The 14,094-nt window shown below is 38.9% G+C and overlaps 1 protein-coding gene across 7 annotated transcripts in view; it reads left to right on the top strand.

Annotated features, from left to right (window-relative positions):
• The window catches only part of GABPA (GA binding protein transcription factor, alpha subunit 60kDa), a 35,432-nt gene extending 22,068 nt beyond the window's left edge, over positions 1-13,364 (top strand). For all 7 annotated transcript variants that reach the window (XM_010838460.1, XM_010838461.1, XM_010838466.1 and 4 more), the window contains 4 exons: positions 3,049-3,102; positions 4,013-4,153; positions 7,643-7,835; positions 12,374-13,364. In XM_010838460.1, coding sequence (XP_010836762.1) covers positions 3,049-3,102; positions 4,013-4,153; positions 7,643-7,835; positions 12,374-12,602 — 617 coding nt within the window. In that variant the 3' untranslated portion in view covers positions 12,603-13,364. The remainder of the gene's footprint in view (positions 1-3,048; positions 3,103-4,012; positions 4,154-7,642; positions 7,836-12,373) is intronic.
• The last annotated feature ends 730 nt before the right edge of the window (positions 13,365-14,094 follow it).

Here is a 14,094-nt window from a genome sequence, read left to right as displayed (position 1 = left end):
ATTGTTTTATTGGCAGTATCTCTCCTGTGTTGGTTCTCTTAAATATTAGGAGGAAAAGTATTGAAAAGACTTAGTAGATTAATTACATTTACAGGGTTTATTTCTAGTTTCAGTTCCTATTAGATAAATAAGTTGAATGTTCTAGTTGAAAGTTTATCCTTGGTGTCACAGGTTTTCTTCTCCGTAGAGCTTTTTAGATGAGTAAGGTAAATTCTGAAATATTTCAGGTTTTTAACATGTGAGTCATGTTTACAGAAACATTTTCTTGTAGGAACTCTCAAGAATAAAACAAGGACAGTGTTTAGACTGCAGTTTGGTTTTTCTCAAGTTCATGATTTTTGCTGTCTATCCCAGATCGGCACTTCGTTGTTTCTCTGTGGCTCTCCTAGGGCTTCTCAAATGTTAAAGCTCACTCAGAGGCTTTTCCCAGCACAGGGGCCTGTGAGAAATCTTACATATCTTTCTATCTGCCTGCAGTAGAATGGGTCTTCTACAGAAGAGCTCTGCTTTGGAATTGTTTTGTTTACAAAAGTAACAGCCCCATGGCCTACATAAATATCTTAAGGAATTCCTTGCTTATCTGGCCATAATTATTTGCTCTGCCTGGCAAGGAAATTCCATTGGGTTTGGAAATCTAACTCTCAGAATCTGGGAGTGGGTAGGGTGATGTGTAAGGCTATGTTTGATCGACTTTCTGTAATTCACAAGCCTAGCTTCTCAGAGGAGAAGGCAATGGCACCCCACTCCAGTACTTTTGCCTGGAAAATCCCATGGATGGAGGAGCCTCGTAGGCTTCAGTCCATGGGGTCGAGAAGAGTCGGGCACGACTGAGCGACTTCACTTTCACTTTTCACTTTCATGCATTGAAGAAGGAAATGGCAACCCACTCCAGTGTTCTTGCCTGGAGAATCCCAGGGACGGGGGAGCCTGGTGGGCTGCCGTCTATGGGGTCACACAGAGTTGGACACGACTGAAGCGACTTAGCAGCAGCAGAAGCTTCTCAGAACAGGCTCCTTGGGGCACAGTCTAGCTCTCTGGCCCCTCTTGTAGAGTGAAGTCTGTAGCATGTCCTTAGTAACCTAGCATTTACTATCTGTTCCTGAGTGATTTATCAAGGAGAAGCAGTACTGAACAGACAGACCTCTTTTAAGTATTTGTGTTAGTTTTCCCACCCGGGCCACCAGCCTCCTGCAGTTTCCCTTCTAGTGAAACTTGATCCAAGTCCTACCATACATGGAGAGGATAATTAGGAAATGTTCCAGGAGTCCCAGCTCTCTAAGGTGTCCTTCTTGGTGTGAATATGTCTTCTGTGGCCAGAGGCACAAAACTCAGTTTGCTGAGTGTTTTCTTTGGGACAAAGAATTGCCTTATACCTTCAGTGTTCAGAGTTTGCATAAACTTGCTCCGTACACCGTAGAGCTTTTCCCCTTAGGGCTCTGCTTCCTTTATGCAGGACCAGGGTTTGAGGGCTGGAGAAGGAATTTGATATTTAGATTGTCTGTGCGGTCTTGGACCAGCCTTTCAAAAGCCCCTCTGTTTCTGTGTTCTGCCTTCTGTTAATATCTTGAGAGTTCCCAGGAAACAAACCAAACTCCAGTCCAAAAATCAGGGCTGAGCGGCTGATTTTAACAGGTTGGTAATGCCTGTGCTGTGTAGTGGTGACTCTTCTTTGCCTCTTTTTAAGCTAGGGTACTGTGTTCAGTCACAGTCAAGGGTTGAACAGTTTCATTTCAATAGCACTTTGCCCTTTCAAGGTACTTTTATAAAATTTTGGGGGAATATACCACAAATATAAAGCATGAGTTTTTCTTCAGAACAGTTGTCCTTGAGAATAGTCAGAACTATGAATCTGGATAAAAGAATAGTGTCTTCAACTTACTGAAAGTTAACTATATTTCAGGTATTGTGCTTCTTAAAAATATTTTCCTTTAATCCTCACAACAGCCTCATGAAGTGGTAGGTGGGGGTATCTCATTGCATTATGAAGAAATAAGTGTTCAGGTTAGTTGAAAAATTTACCATTGTCATACAGCCGATAAGTTAGTGCTAAGACCAGAACCCAGATCTGAGGCTAGTCTCATATAATTGTTTACATTCCCAAATTCGGGACCCCCAAAGAAAGCTCCCATCTGACAAGTAGGAGTCGGATCTCTCTTTAGTTTGCCAGTCCTCTTCAGCTCTGTGCCTGGCGTTGGAGCCTGGTGTGGCATTCTCAGTAGAACTGTGTTAGGAGCCCAGGCTCCAGGACTCAGCTCAGTACACAGAAGACTGCTGGTGGGTACAACGTCAGTTGGAGAGAGAAACATCCAAGTCTGTGATGGGCACTAAAAAGGCTGAAGGGATATAGACTGGCAAGTGTAACTCTTATCTGAAAGGTGAAGAATAACATTTCAGTAGGAAATAGCAAGGGATGAGTAATGAATAGTTCTCCAAACGGTTATATTAGGACGTTTTACACTGTAACTCATGGGTGGTTTTGTTTGTTTTTGGGTTTTTTTGGCTGCACTGCGCAGCTTGTGGGATCTTAGTTCCCCATCCAGAGACTGAACCTGGGCCCTTGACAGTGAGAGAGTGAAGTCCTAACCACTGGACGACCACGGGGAAGTTCCCTTCACTGTACCTCATTTGAGACCTGTATTTGTAGACGTGTTAAGTTACCTAGTTCTTTTTTAATGAAGAAAATGTATCTAAATAATTTCACTCTGGTGATCTGATCTTGAATATTTCCTGTTTTACATAAAGCCTAAATAAATAGATTTATAATAGACATTTTCAAGCCCTGGTTCTCTGAACAACTTTTCTGAACATAATTGGAGCTTTCTTTCTGTTGCTTCTCTTAAAAATATCTATTCCCTGTAAAATGACTGTTAAGTATTTTTTAGGTTCTTAGGCCAATAAGTTTCAATTATTTGATGTTTTGCTTTTTTGTTTGCTTGGTTTTTGTTTTAATCATGGAGGGTGTTTTTTTTTTTTAATTGAATTTTACTGAATTGGAGTTTGCATTTGTGGTTTAAATGAAAACAAAAAATTTTTATGTGTGTTCTTCAGATGTATTGGCAAGCCAAGAACAACAGATGAATGAGATAGTTACAATTGATCAACGTGAGTATTCATGTGCCCATAATATAGGGTTGATTTATCAGTAAGAAATGTTCCATTTAGTACTGCAAGGTAGTAAAAAGAAAAGCTAATTTTAAAATTTTGTATGAAGTATTTTAGATATACAAAGACATAAAGTATAACCAACATCTGCATACACCATAAGAGATAAAACTTTATATGTTAAGTTTACCTGTTGTAGATCCCATTTTAAATGACTGTCCTGAACTTGAGGTTTCTTATTCTATGCATATTTTATATTTTTATGAACTTTTGTAACCATAAACACTTTAGGGCATTATTTTATACATGTATAAACTTTTGGGTAAAGATGGTGATAATACTGTGTCTATCCTTTTGTAGTTTGCTTTTTTGATTTACATTTATGAGACCTATGTTGATATCTGTAGCTCGATTTTATTTTCACTGCTATTTATCATTTTAAAAACTTTGTGAACATCATTGAATGAGCATCTGTAAGAAAGTGTGTGAGATTCTCTGGTTGTGATTTCATGGGATTCTACCCTTTCGACTTCACTGGATATTACTAAAGTTTTTCTCAAAATGGTGGTATGTTTGTACTCCTGTCAGGAGTGGAACATGAATTCTCATTTGTCCTCATTCTCCAAAATTTGATAAACCATCTCTTACGAACAAATATTTTTAAAAAATAGATTTTTTTAAACTTTATCTACTGTATATACATCAATAAGTTTTTCCAAAATAAGGAAACCAACTTTTATTCACTTAAGATTCATAGATAGTAATGCAGACATTATACCTTAACCTCTGAACTTTCGTTGAGTAATTAGAGAGGCATCAGTTAAACTACTTGCATTTTATTTTCTTTCAGTAGTTTTTTCTCTGTATTGAAAGGAGAAAAAAAAAATTTTCCCCTTGTCTTGCTTTGCAGCTGTGCAAATTATTCCAGCATCAGTTCAGTCTGCTACACCAACTGCCATTAAAGCTATAAATAGTAGTGCAAAGGCAGCTAAAGTACAAAGAGCTCCGAGAATTTCAGGAGAAGATAGGAGTTCGCCTGGAAACAGAACAGGTATTTTTGCATTGTCATCTGATATTTATAAAATTTGTCAAATTATGTATATTTTGTTTTATTTCACTGTATAAAAATGTGAATATGGACTTTTTCTCTTCTGGGACTCCTATGATTCGAGTGTTGGGGCGTTTGACATTGTCCCAGAGGTCTCTGAGGTTGTCCTCATTTCTTTTAATTCTTTTTTTCTTTTTTCCTCTCTGCTTCATTTATTTCTACCATTCTATCTTCTACCTCACTTATCCTGTCTTCTGCCTCCATTATTCTACTGTTGGTTCCCTCCAGAGTGTTTTTGATTTCATTTATTGCATTATTCATTATTGATTGACTCTTTTTTATTTCTTCTAGGTCCTTGTTAAACATTTCTTGCATCTTCTCAGTCCTTGTCTCCAGGCTATTTATCTGTAACTCCATTTTGTTTTCAAGATTTTGGATCATTTTTACCATCATTATTCTGAATTCTTTTTCAGGTAGACTCCCTATCTCCTCCTCTTTTGTTTGGTTTGGTGGGCATTTATCCTGTTCCTTTACCTGCTGAGTATTCCTCTGCCTTTTCATCTTGTTTAGATTGCTGTGTTTGGGGTGGCCTTTCTGTATTCTGGCAATTTGTGGTTCCTCCCTGTGGGTGGGTTTGGACGAGTGGCTTGTCAAGGTTTTCTGGTTAGGGAAGCTTGTGTCGGTGTTCTGGTGGGTGGAGCTGGATTTCTTCTTTCTGGAGTGCAGTGAAGTGTCCAGTAGTGAGTTTTGAGATGTCTATGGGTTTGGTGTGACTTTGGGCAGCCTGTATATTGAAGCTCAGGGCTATGTTCCTGCATTGCTGGAGAATTTGCGTGGTATGACTTGCTCTGGAACTTGTTGGCTCTTGGGTGCTGCTTGGTTTCCGTGGAGGTATGGAGGCTTTTGGATGAACTCTTATTGATTAATGTTCCCTGGAGTCAGGAGTTCTCTGGTGTTCTCAGGTTTTGGACTTAAGCCTCCTGCCTCTGGTTTTCAGTCTTATTCTTACAGTAGCCTCAAGACTTCTTCATTTATACAGCACTGATGGTAAAACATCTAGGTTAATGATGAAAAGATTCTCCACAGTGAGGGACACCCAGAAAGGTTCACAGAATTATATGGAGAAGAGAAGAGGGAGGAGGGAGTTAGAGGTGACCAATTATATGGAGGAGAAGGGGGGGAATCAAAAGAGGAGAGAGCAAGCTAGCCAGTAATCACTTCCTTATGTGCGCTCCACAGTCTGGACTGCTCAGAGATGTTCACGGAGTTATACAGAGAAGAGAAGAGGGAGGAAGGAGACAGAGGTGGCCAAGAGGATAAAGGGGGGACTTAAAAGGAGAGAGACAGATCCAGCCAGTAATCAGTTCCCTAGGTGTTCTCCACCGTCTGGCACACACAAAGAGACTCACAGAGTTGGGTAGAGAAGAGAAGGGGGAGGGAGGAGATAGAGGTGACCTGGGGGAGAAAAAGGAGAGTCAAAAGGGGGAGAGAGCAGTCAAGCCAGTAATCTCGTTCCCAAGTAAAAATGGGTACTGAAGATTGGGTTCTTAAAGGTATAAAATTGATAACAAATACCAAAAAGCAAAGATTAAAAATCTAGAGTAGAGGTTAGACTCTCAAAAATACAATATTAAAAAAACAAAATCTCAAAAATTATAAAAAATACATATGAAGTTTGCTTTAAAAATAGGGGGGTTTTTTTGTAAGGTAATAGTAGGTTATAAAAATGAAAATTAAAGGCATAATAGAGAACATAAAAATAAAAAACATTTTTTTAAATTTAAAAAATGATAATAGTAAAAACATATCTAGGAATTTCTCTGGAGCTGTTGCAGGCAGTGTGGACCAGTTCAGTTTCAGATAGTTCCTTGTTCAGCTTATACTTCTCAAGATCTATAGGCCCCTTCCAGTGCAGTCAGTGCTAACTACAGGTTTTAATCTATTGCATCTGTCACTTCCAAAGCGGTTCCCTCAGTTTATTTTAGCGTCTTCTGTTTGCTGGTCTCTTCACTGTCTAATTTCCGCCCTGACACAAGGGGGCGGTGGTGGACACTTTTTTAGGCTCCCTTGTTCAGTCGTGCTGTGGGAAGGGAGGGACGCTGCAAACAAGTAACACTTGCGTGTGTGGAGTGCTCACAGTGCCTCAGCCACACTGAGTTTGCCCCCTCTCACGGCGTGTATGCTTTCCCAGTCTACACTGCTCAGGCTCTAGGTTGCTTTGCAAGGGAACTGTCTAAAGCGGGCCCTGGGTTGCATGCACTTCCCAGGTCTGAGCCCAGGTTCAGGGTCTTGGGTACTCCACAAAGGCGCAGACTCAGTTGGGCCTGCGTTTTGTGCCCTTCCCAAGTCCAAGCAGCTCAGGCGGCCAGGTGCTTGGCAAGCACACTCTCCCCAGGTGGGACCTGCGTCTTATCACCTCCCCCATCCCAGCCTCTCAGGTGTGCAGTGTGTCTCCTCTGGGGAGCTGATCTCTGGCTGTGACCCTCCCTGCGGATGTCAACCATCCAGAATCCCAGGAAGTCTTGGTTAGCAACTGGGAGCCTGCTCGCAGTTTGGTAGAGGATGCCGTCTCTGGGGCTGAGTTTGCCCCTTGCCTTCCAGCTCTGGCTGGCACCCGCCTGCCTCCCTGTCTCCAGCAGGGGGTGGGCTGGTCCACAGCCAGCTAGCTCTCCTCTGGTATTCGCTCAGTCCTTTGTTCTGTGAACAGGCTGGCAGTGCCTTAGGTTAGAGTTTTTCCAGGGAAAGTTCTCTCTCTCTGTTTTTTTTTTCCTCTCTCTCTCTCTCTCTCTCTGGCTATTTCACAATCTGGGTTGCTATCTCATGTTAGCTCCCTCAGATTGCCCCCAGGGCATTCAGGCCCGGTCCTTACCCTGAGCAATGCAGCCTGCTTCTCCCTATTCAGCCCCTACTTGCTAGTGGTGGATGCCAGCCTCTGGGCTACTTCTCCGCTGGGAATTGCTGTTAGACACGTAATCTGTGAGTTTTATTTATTTATTTATTTTTCCTCCCAGTTATGTTGTCCTCTGAGATTCCAAAACTCCCCACAAACCCGTGGGGGAGAGGGTTTCCTGGTGTTTGGAAACTTCTCTTTTAAGACTCCCTTCTTGGGATGGGTCTCCATCCCTAACTCTTTTGTCTCTCTTTTTATCTTTTATATTTTGTCCTACCTCCTTTCAAAGACAATGGGCTGCCTTTCTGGGCGCTTGATGTCCTCTGCCAGCGTTCAGAAGTTGTTTTGTGGAATTTTCTCAGCGTTCCAATGTTCTTTCGATGAATTTGTGGGGGAGAAAGTGGTCTCCCCGTCCTATTCCTCCACCATCTGAGGACTGCCCCCTGGACTGTTTCTCTGAAAATACTTAGATAGCGTTTGTAAAAAGAAGTTTATGTTTTTCATGTGGCTGAGATACAAACCAGAGGACCTGTTTGTTCTCTTTTGCCCTCTGAAAATCCATAGCATTATGGTCAGTGCTTGTCATTCTTGTCAATTTCTAGGAAACAATGGCCAGATCCAACTGTGGCAGTTTTTGCTAGAACTTCTTACTGACAAGGATGCTCGAGACTGCATTTCTTGGGTTGGTGATGAAGGAGAATTTAAGCTAAATCAGCCTGAACTGGTTGCACAGAAATGGGGACAACGTAAAAACAAACCTACAATGAACTATGAGAAACTTAGTCGTGCATTAAGGTAAGCATTTTAAAAGTATCAGTCGTTTCTAAAAAATGGCTTATTTGTGTAAACATTGTTATGTAATGATGTTAAAATACTTGACTTATGTTTTCTTTATGTAAATAAAATAAAAATGTTCACATTTATGTTAAAAATTACTTCTTAAAAAGGTTTTTAGTAGTAATTTGAGATACGTAGAATTTTTTAAAAGATGATTCTAGATTATTTGTTTTTATCTGATTAAAAACATACACCACTGTTTAAAACCAGCATATTTAATCTTTGAGGTTTCTGGTTTTTTTATTAACAGAGATGCTTTCATTTGGCATAGGTGCATTGAGTGTCTGTAAACTCTAGTAAATACGTAGATATTGTCAGTTTTTATAATTAGATGCAAAATGTTAACCCATTTCTCTGTTTTTCCTTCCCCCCAGTCAGCCTAAATCTGAATATTCAAACTTTTTCATCAATTGAGTTGAAATAGAATAACTTATAATTTCTCATAAATGGTATGAGAGTTTTGATGCAATTACTGTCAGAATTTATGCTTACTACAGTGATAGAAATTCAGTATATGCACTTAAGTATCTGAGAAGTAGGAATTATGTCTGTTTTTGGGGAAAAGTGAATTTGATAAAGCAGTTCTGTGAATTTCACACAGAGTGTGATTTACCTCTCATCATTAACACATGCAACCTTTCTATCCCCTCATCCCATTGCAATTATATAATTATGTGGAATACTGGTTAAATCAGTATTCCTTGTTACAGGATCATGGCATTCAAGTACTATTACCTAGTTTATCATGATAATTTTTCTTTTCCACAATGACAATTTGTTTTCCTTAGCATATATAAGTAACTAAAATGCTTTATTTTCAGTGTACTTATTACTCAGTGTCAAACACTTTGCTAACTATCTAAAGGATCCTTTCTGTGTAATCAGAATTGAAACTGTCATTTTTGACAGTTGATGTGATTGTGTACACACAAGTCCCCTCAGAATTACAGATGAATTATTAGAATTAATAATTAAGATGTCACTTGTCTGCAGTTGGCCTAAGTTTCAATGCAGTAGCTGCCTGAATAAGTATTTTCATATAAGTTGACAAGATAATTATAGAATTTATATGTGATTGTAAAGTGACGATGGACAGGGAGGCCTGGTATGCGGCAGTCCATGGGGTCACAAAGAGTCGGAAACGACTGAGCGACTGAACTGAACTGATGAAGTGTCGTGAGAACCAGGACACCTGAAGAAGATTAACAAACCGGACAGACTTGCTCTACGGGGTATAGAGACTCAGTGTAACAGTAAAACAGTGTGCCATTTGCTTGGGATAGACAGAAGACCCAAGATTAGAATTGATAACCTGAATAGAACCAAAAATATAGGAGCATTTGATTTAAAGATGGCAGTAGGCAAGAGACCTACATTTCAGTCAGTAGTGCTGGGACAGCTGACTATCCATATTGACCCCCTTCTTTATAGCATACTGAAAATCAATTTTGTGTAACTTGTAGCTCTGAATTGTGAAAGTAAAATAGGGAAGCATCTAGAAATGCCTTCTTGACTTTAGCAGATGAGAAAAGACATTAAACAGAACCAGAAGCACTAACCTAATGGAAAAGATCAATAAATTGAACTACATTTAAATTAAGAACTTTTGGCCATTAGAAACCATCAAGAGAGTGAAAGTCAAGCCTCATATATCTCATGTAAGACTCTTACCTGGAATAATTAAAGAACTCTTAGAGATCCATAGGAAATTAGGAAAAATTTAGAAATTATCCAAATGGCCAGTTTGCTGACAAATGTCCATCTAGTCAAAGCTGTGGTTTTCCAGTAGTCTTGTATGGATGTGAGAGTTGGAGCATAAAGAAAGCTGAGCACCAAAGGAATGATGTTTTTGAACTGTGGTGTTGGAGAAGATTCTTGAGAGTCCCTTGGACTGCAGGAAGATCCAACCAGTCCATCCTAAAGGAGACCAATCCTGGGTGTTCCTTGGAAGGACTGATGCTAAAGCTCCAATCCTTTGGCCACCTGATGCAAAGAGCTGACTCGTTGGAAAAGATCTTGATGCTGAGGGCAGGAGGAGAAGGAGACAACCAAAGATGAGATAATTAGATGCCGTCACAGACTCCATGGACATGAGTTTGAGCAAGTTCCAGGGGATAGAGAGGGACAGGGAAGCCTGGCATGCTGCAGTCCATGGTGTCGCGAAGAGTTGAACACAACTTAGCGGCTGCACCACAACACGTCCAAGAGTGGCTAAAATGAAAATAATTGCTTGTACCAAGTGTTGGTGAGGATATGTAGCAGTAGGAATGCTTCTACACTTTTGGTAGGAGTGTAAACTGTGACCAGTAACCTCGCAGTTTATCTTCTAAGGATTTACCAGACAAAAAATGTATATATATATTCATATGGATGCTTATAGCAGCCTTATTTATAGCATCCCCAAATCAGAAGGGGCTTCCCCAGTGACTCAGTGGTAAAGAATCTGCCTGCAATGCAGGAGACACAGGTTTGATCCCTGGGGTGGGAAAATCCCCTCATAGGAAATGGCAACCTGCTCCAGTATTCTTGCCTGGGAAATCCCATGGATAGAGTAACCTGGCGGGCGGTAGTCCCTGGAGTTGGCCAAGAGACGGACACAACTGAAGTGACTGAGCATGCAGGCATGCAAAAATCAGAAACCACCCAAATATCTTGCAGCGGTACAGTGAATAAGTAAACTGTTATATACTATAGAATACTGTGTATCCATGAAAATGCACTGATATGGGTGAACCTCAAACATAATATTCAGTGAAAAAAATCCAGACCCAAAAGAGTATATACTGAATTTATATAGTAGTGTGCAAATAACAACAAAACTAAATTACAGCACTTACAGATACATGTTTGGGTGATAAGAATAGAAAAGCAGCAATGAAATTACTATCATGAACTAGGATTGTGTAACCTTCTAGAGCAAGGGAGGGGTGATGATTGAGAGGGGCTGTGGAGGAGCTGTGGGGTGCATACAGTGTCTGTGTCCTGACCGGAGTCACAGTTAACAGGTGAATGAGTGTTCACTTTGTAGTAAGTCACTGAGCTGTTCACTTAACTCAAAATGCCTACAGTATTTTAACTGGATGACAAGCTGTTGGTAGTTTGTGGGCTGAGTTATAATTCTATATTAATGTAGTTGACAAAGAGACACAAGACTGCCCAATGTGTTACATCCTTTACTGGGAAAGTGGACATAACCATTATACTTCAGCTGTTCTGGAATTAGGCAAAGATGACAGTTTACTGCATGTAGTTTTTTCGTTAATGGATTTTTGGTTACACTGAGTTACTTCTATAACAAAGTCCTACTAAGTGTGGTAGTTTATACCACCTGTACTTTTGCATGTAGTTTGTTTTGTAACAGCTCTTCATCAGATGAGTGCAAATGCACACAAGTGGGCAGCACAGTTTTAAGATAAAGTCTCCAAAATCTGCCAGCCCAGAAGTTTTGACTTACCTTTTTTCCTGTTAATTGGAATTGGCAGTGCACGTGTGTGTTTGAGTGTTAGTTGCTCAGTCGTGTCAGACTCTCTGCCACCCCGTGGACTGTAGTTTGCCAGGCAGTGCATAGGGGTAAACAAAGTCTTTTCCGAAGTAAGTATAATTGCAGTCTGTTTTATACCCATAAACCAGGCTTCTAGAGTGATCTCCCCAAGTTTGCCTGTGTAGCTTTAGAAACATTATTTCTTTATGAAGTCCTCTTCTCTGTTTTTCTGGTCCTATTTTTTCTTTTTTTTTTTTAACCCTTTTGCTTACGGTTTTGAGGCTCCCCTATTGGTTTGGAGAATTTCTCTGGAAGGAGAGCTTTTAATATATTAAAATGATAAAGATGAAGGCATAGATATGTAATAACACATTTGTACCAGACAGAAAAATGGACATTCCAACAACCCGAGAATATGTATATTAAAACTTTTTATACATACCATATGGGTTCTTAATTATCACCATAGCTTCTATTTTATAGTAGGCTATATGTGCCAGTCATTGTGTGTTAAGCACACAGAGATAATCCTTTTAATCTTCAATAATTCTATTAGGGTCCATACTTTTTTAAATCTCATTTTATAAATGAGGGATACAAGCTTAGAGCAAACAAATGTGGCTTTCCTGTGGTCACAGGAAAGACGTGAGGTTTTGAATCTTGGCATTCTGATTCAGACTCCTTGTTCTTGGATTCTGTTACTGCTCCTCAGGTTTTTTGGTTTTGCTTATAATGTTTATTTTTAAATTCAGTGTTTCAGCATAATTTTTGAGAATATGTTTTGAAGATTTAATATATAAAATTTTAGAGTACTTAGCATTGAAATTTTAGTGAATATTTTAAAGTTTCTTTGGATAACAGCGTTAAATATTTCTATATAACCTCATTGTTAGTTGCTGTTGTGATAGATATAATACTAGGCTTCTATTTATGGAATAATCTGTGAAGTATTGTAAGAAGTCCACATTTTTAAAATATTTTTATATGGTCGTAATGCAGTTTTCTCTTTTTGAAGGTATTATTACGATGGGGACATGATTTGTAAAGTTCAGGGCAAGAGGTTTGTCTACAAGTTTGTCTGTGACTTGAAGACTCTTATTGGATACAGTGCAGCAGAGTTGAACCGTTTGGTCACAGAGTGTGAACAGAAGAAACTCGCAAAGATGCAGCTGCACGGAATCGCCCAGCCGGTCACAGCGGTAGCCCTGGCTACTGCGTCCCTGCAGACAGAAAAGGATAACTGAACCCAGGACCTTCTGGGAGTCCAAGGTCTTTCTTAAAATGTTAGAGCAAGCATTGCTCTTCCCTTTATTACTGAATTTGAATCTTCTTTTATTTCTAGACTGTACAATCTGATGCATGATTTTTTTTATAAATATTTCATACTCTTGTGAATTTGGATCTTTTTACTTTGAGCATATATTTTAGAATATGTGTATGTTAAACAATCACCACAATGTCTCTAGGCTGGTTCATTGTGGGATAGTTTGTTAACAGTCAGAAAAGCTAAACTGGTCAGTATTAATGTCTAGCCCTACCAAAAACAGCCAGTAGCATCTGAGGATGAAAAATAAATGAAGTATCTCCAGGAAACAGTCTGGCTTAACTATTAATATTTTTGAAAATATAACTGTTTCCCCTCTCTGCTGCTTTAGATGTTGCTTTACATAAAAACCAGAAAATGGAATTTTTCACAGCTGAAGCATGTATGCCTGTTTCATCTAATCAAGCAGAGCTAAAGTAATCATATCCAATAAAATTCTAATATTAATAAAATTACTAAGAGTATCATGTTATTAAAATAATTTATGTATTTGCAAGCAAAAGACAGTAAAAAAGACTGGCAGAAGAGCAGTGCTGAAGAAAGAGATCCAGGTTTAAATCTGGCTTTACTCAAAAGCCAATTTTAAGGATTTACTGTATAGATTATTCATAATGTCAGGCCAAGAATTTAAATTATTATAAGAGAGACATTAAATCCTAATAAACCAACTATTAAAAAATTCTCAGATGATCTCTGCTTTTCCTGTCAGAGATTTAAAAATCTGAAAAAGTATACCTCAACCAGAAATAAAATTTTGGTTTAGTTTGGTTTGTTATGGCTCCCTTTTTTAAAAAATTAATTATCCTATAGTGCTGGTTTATTATACAAAACAGCTTTCATAGTCTTGTGTTTCTGATGAAGACTTTAAATCAGTCAGCAGTACTTGATCTTTCAAGACATGAGTAAATTACTTGCAAATAGTTCTAAAAGGAAAATTTGACCTCCAGTACAGGCAGTCTTCTCTTAAAATTTCCCATTTATTTAATTTTTTCCTTTGAATATTACATATGTGAGTGTACAAATATCTGTATACATGTCCAGTTGACCATCTTATATACACACACACACACACACACATATGTACACACATATAAACAAAGACATAATATTCAAAAGGGATATTTCAAAACTTGCTTAGAAATCCTTTAAAAATTAAATAATTCTTACATACATGAAACTCTTTTCCTACTACAAGCCAACGCTGAACAGAAATGGCTAGAAATGTCTTTTTCTTACTTGCTTTGCTTCCTTACTTTTTTTTTCTTGGCGTTTGTTTTAAAGTATTATGCACAAATCATGATATGAGATACTTTAATCTTCTTATAGCAGAAGACTGATTCTCAAATATTACTTTATGTACTTTCTCCCTCTCCATCTCCTTTAAATCCATCCCCTAAACAGCTTTATAAGAG

The sequence above is a fragment of the Bison bison genome, unplaced genomic scaffold (assembly GCF_000754665.1).
Source record: "Bison bison bison isolate TAMUID 2011002044 unplaced genomic scaffold, Bison_UMD1.0 scf7180017864094, whole genome shotgun sequence".
Lineage (NCBI taxonomy): Eukaryota > Metazoa > Chordata > Mammalia > Artiodactyla > Bovidae > Bison > Bison bison.
The sequence above is the reverse complement of the archived record's forward strand: the minus strand, read 5'-3'. Positions and strand labels throughout refer to the sequence as shown.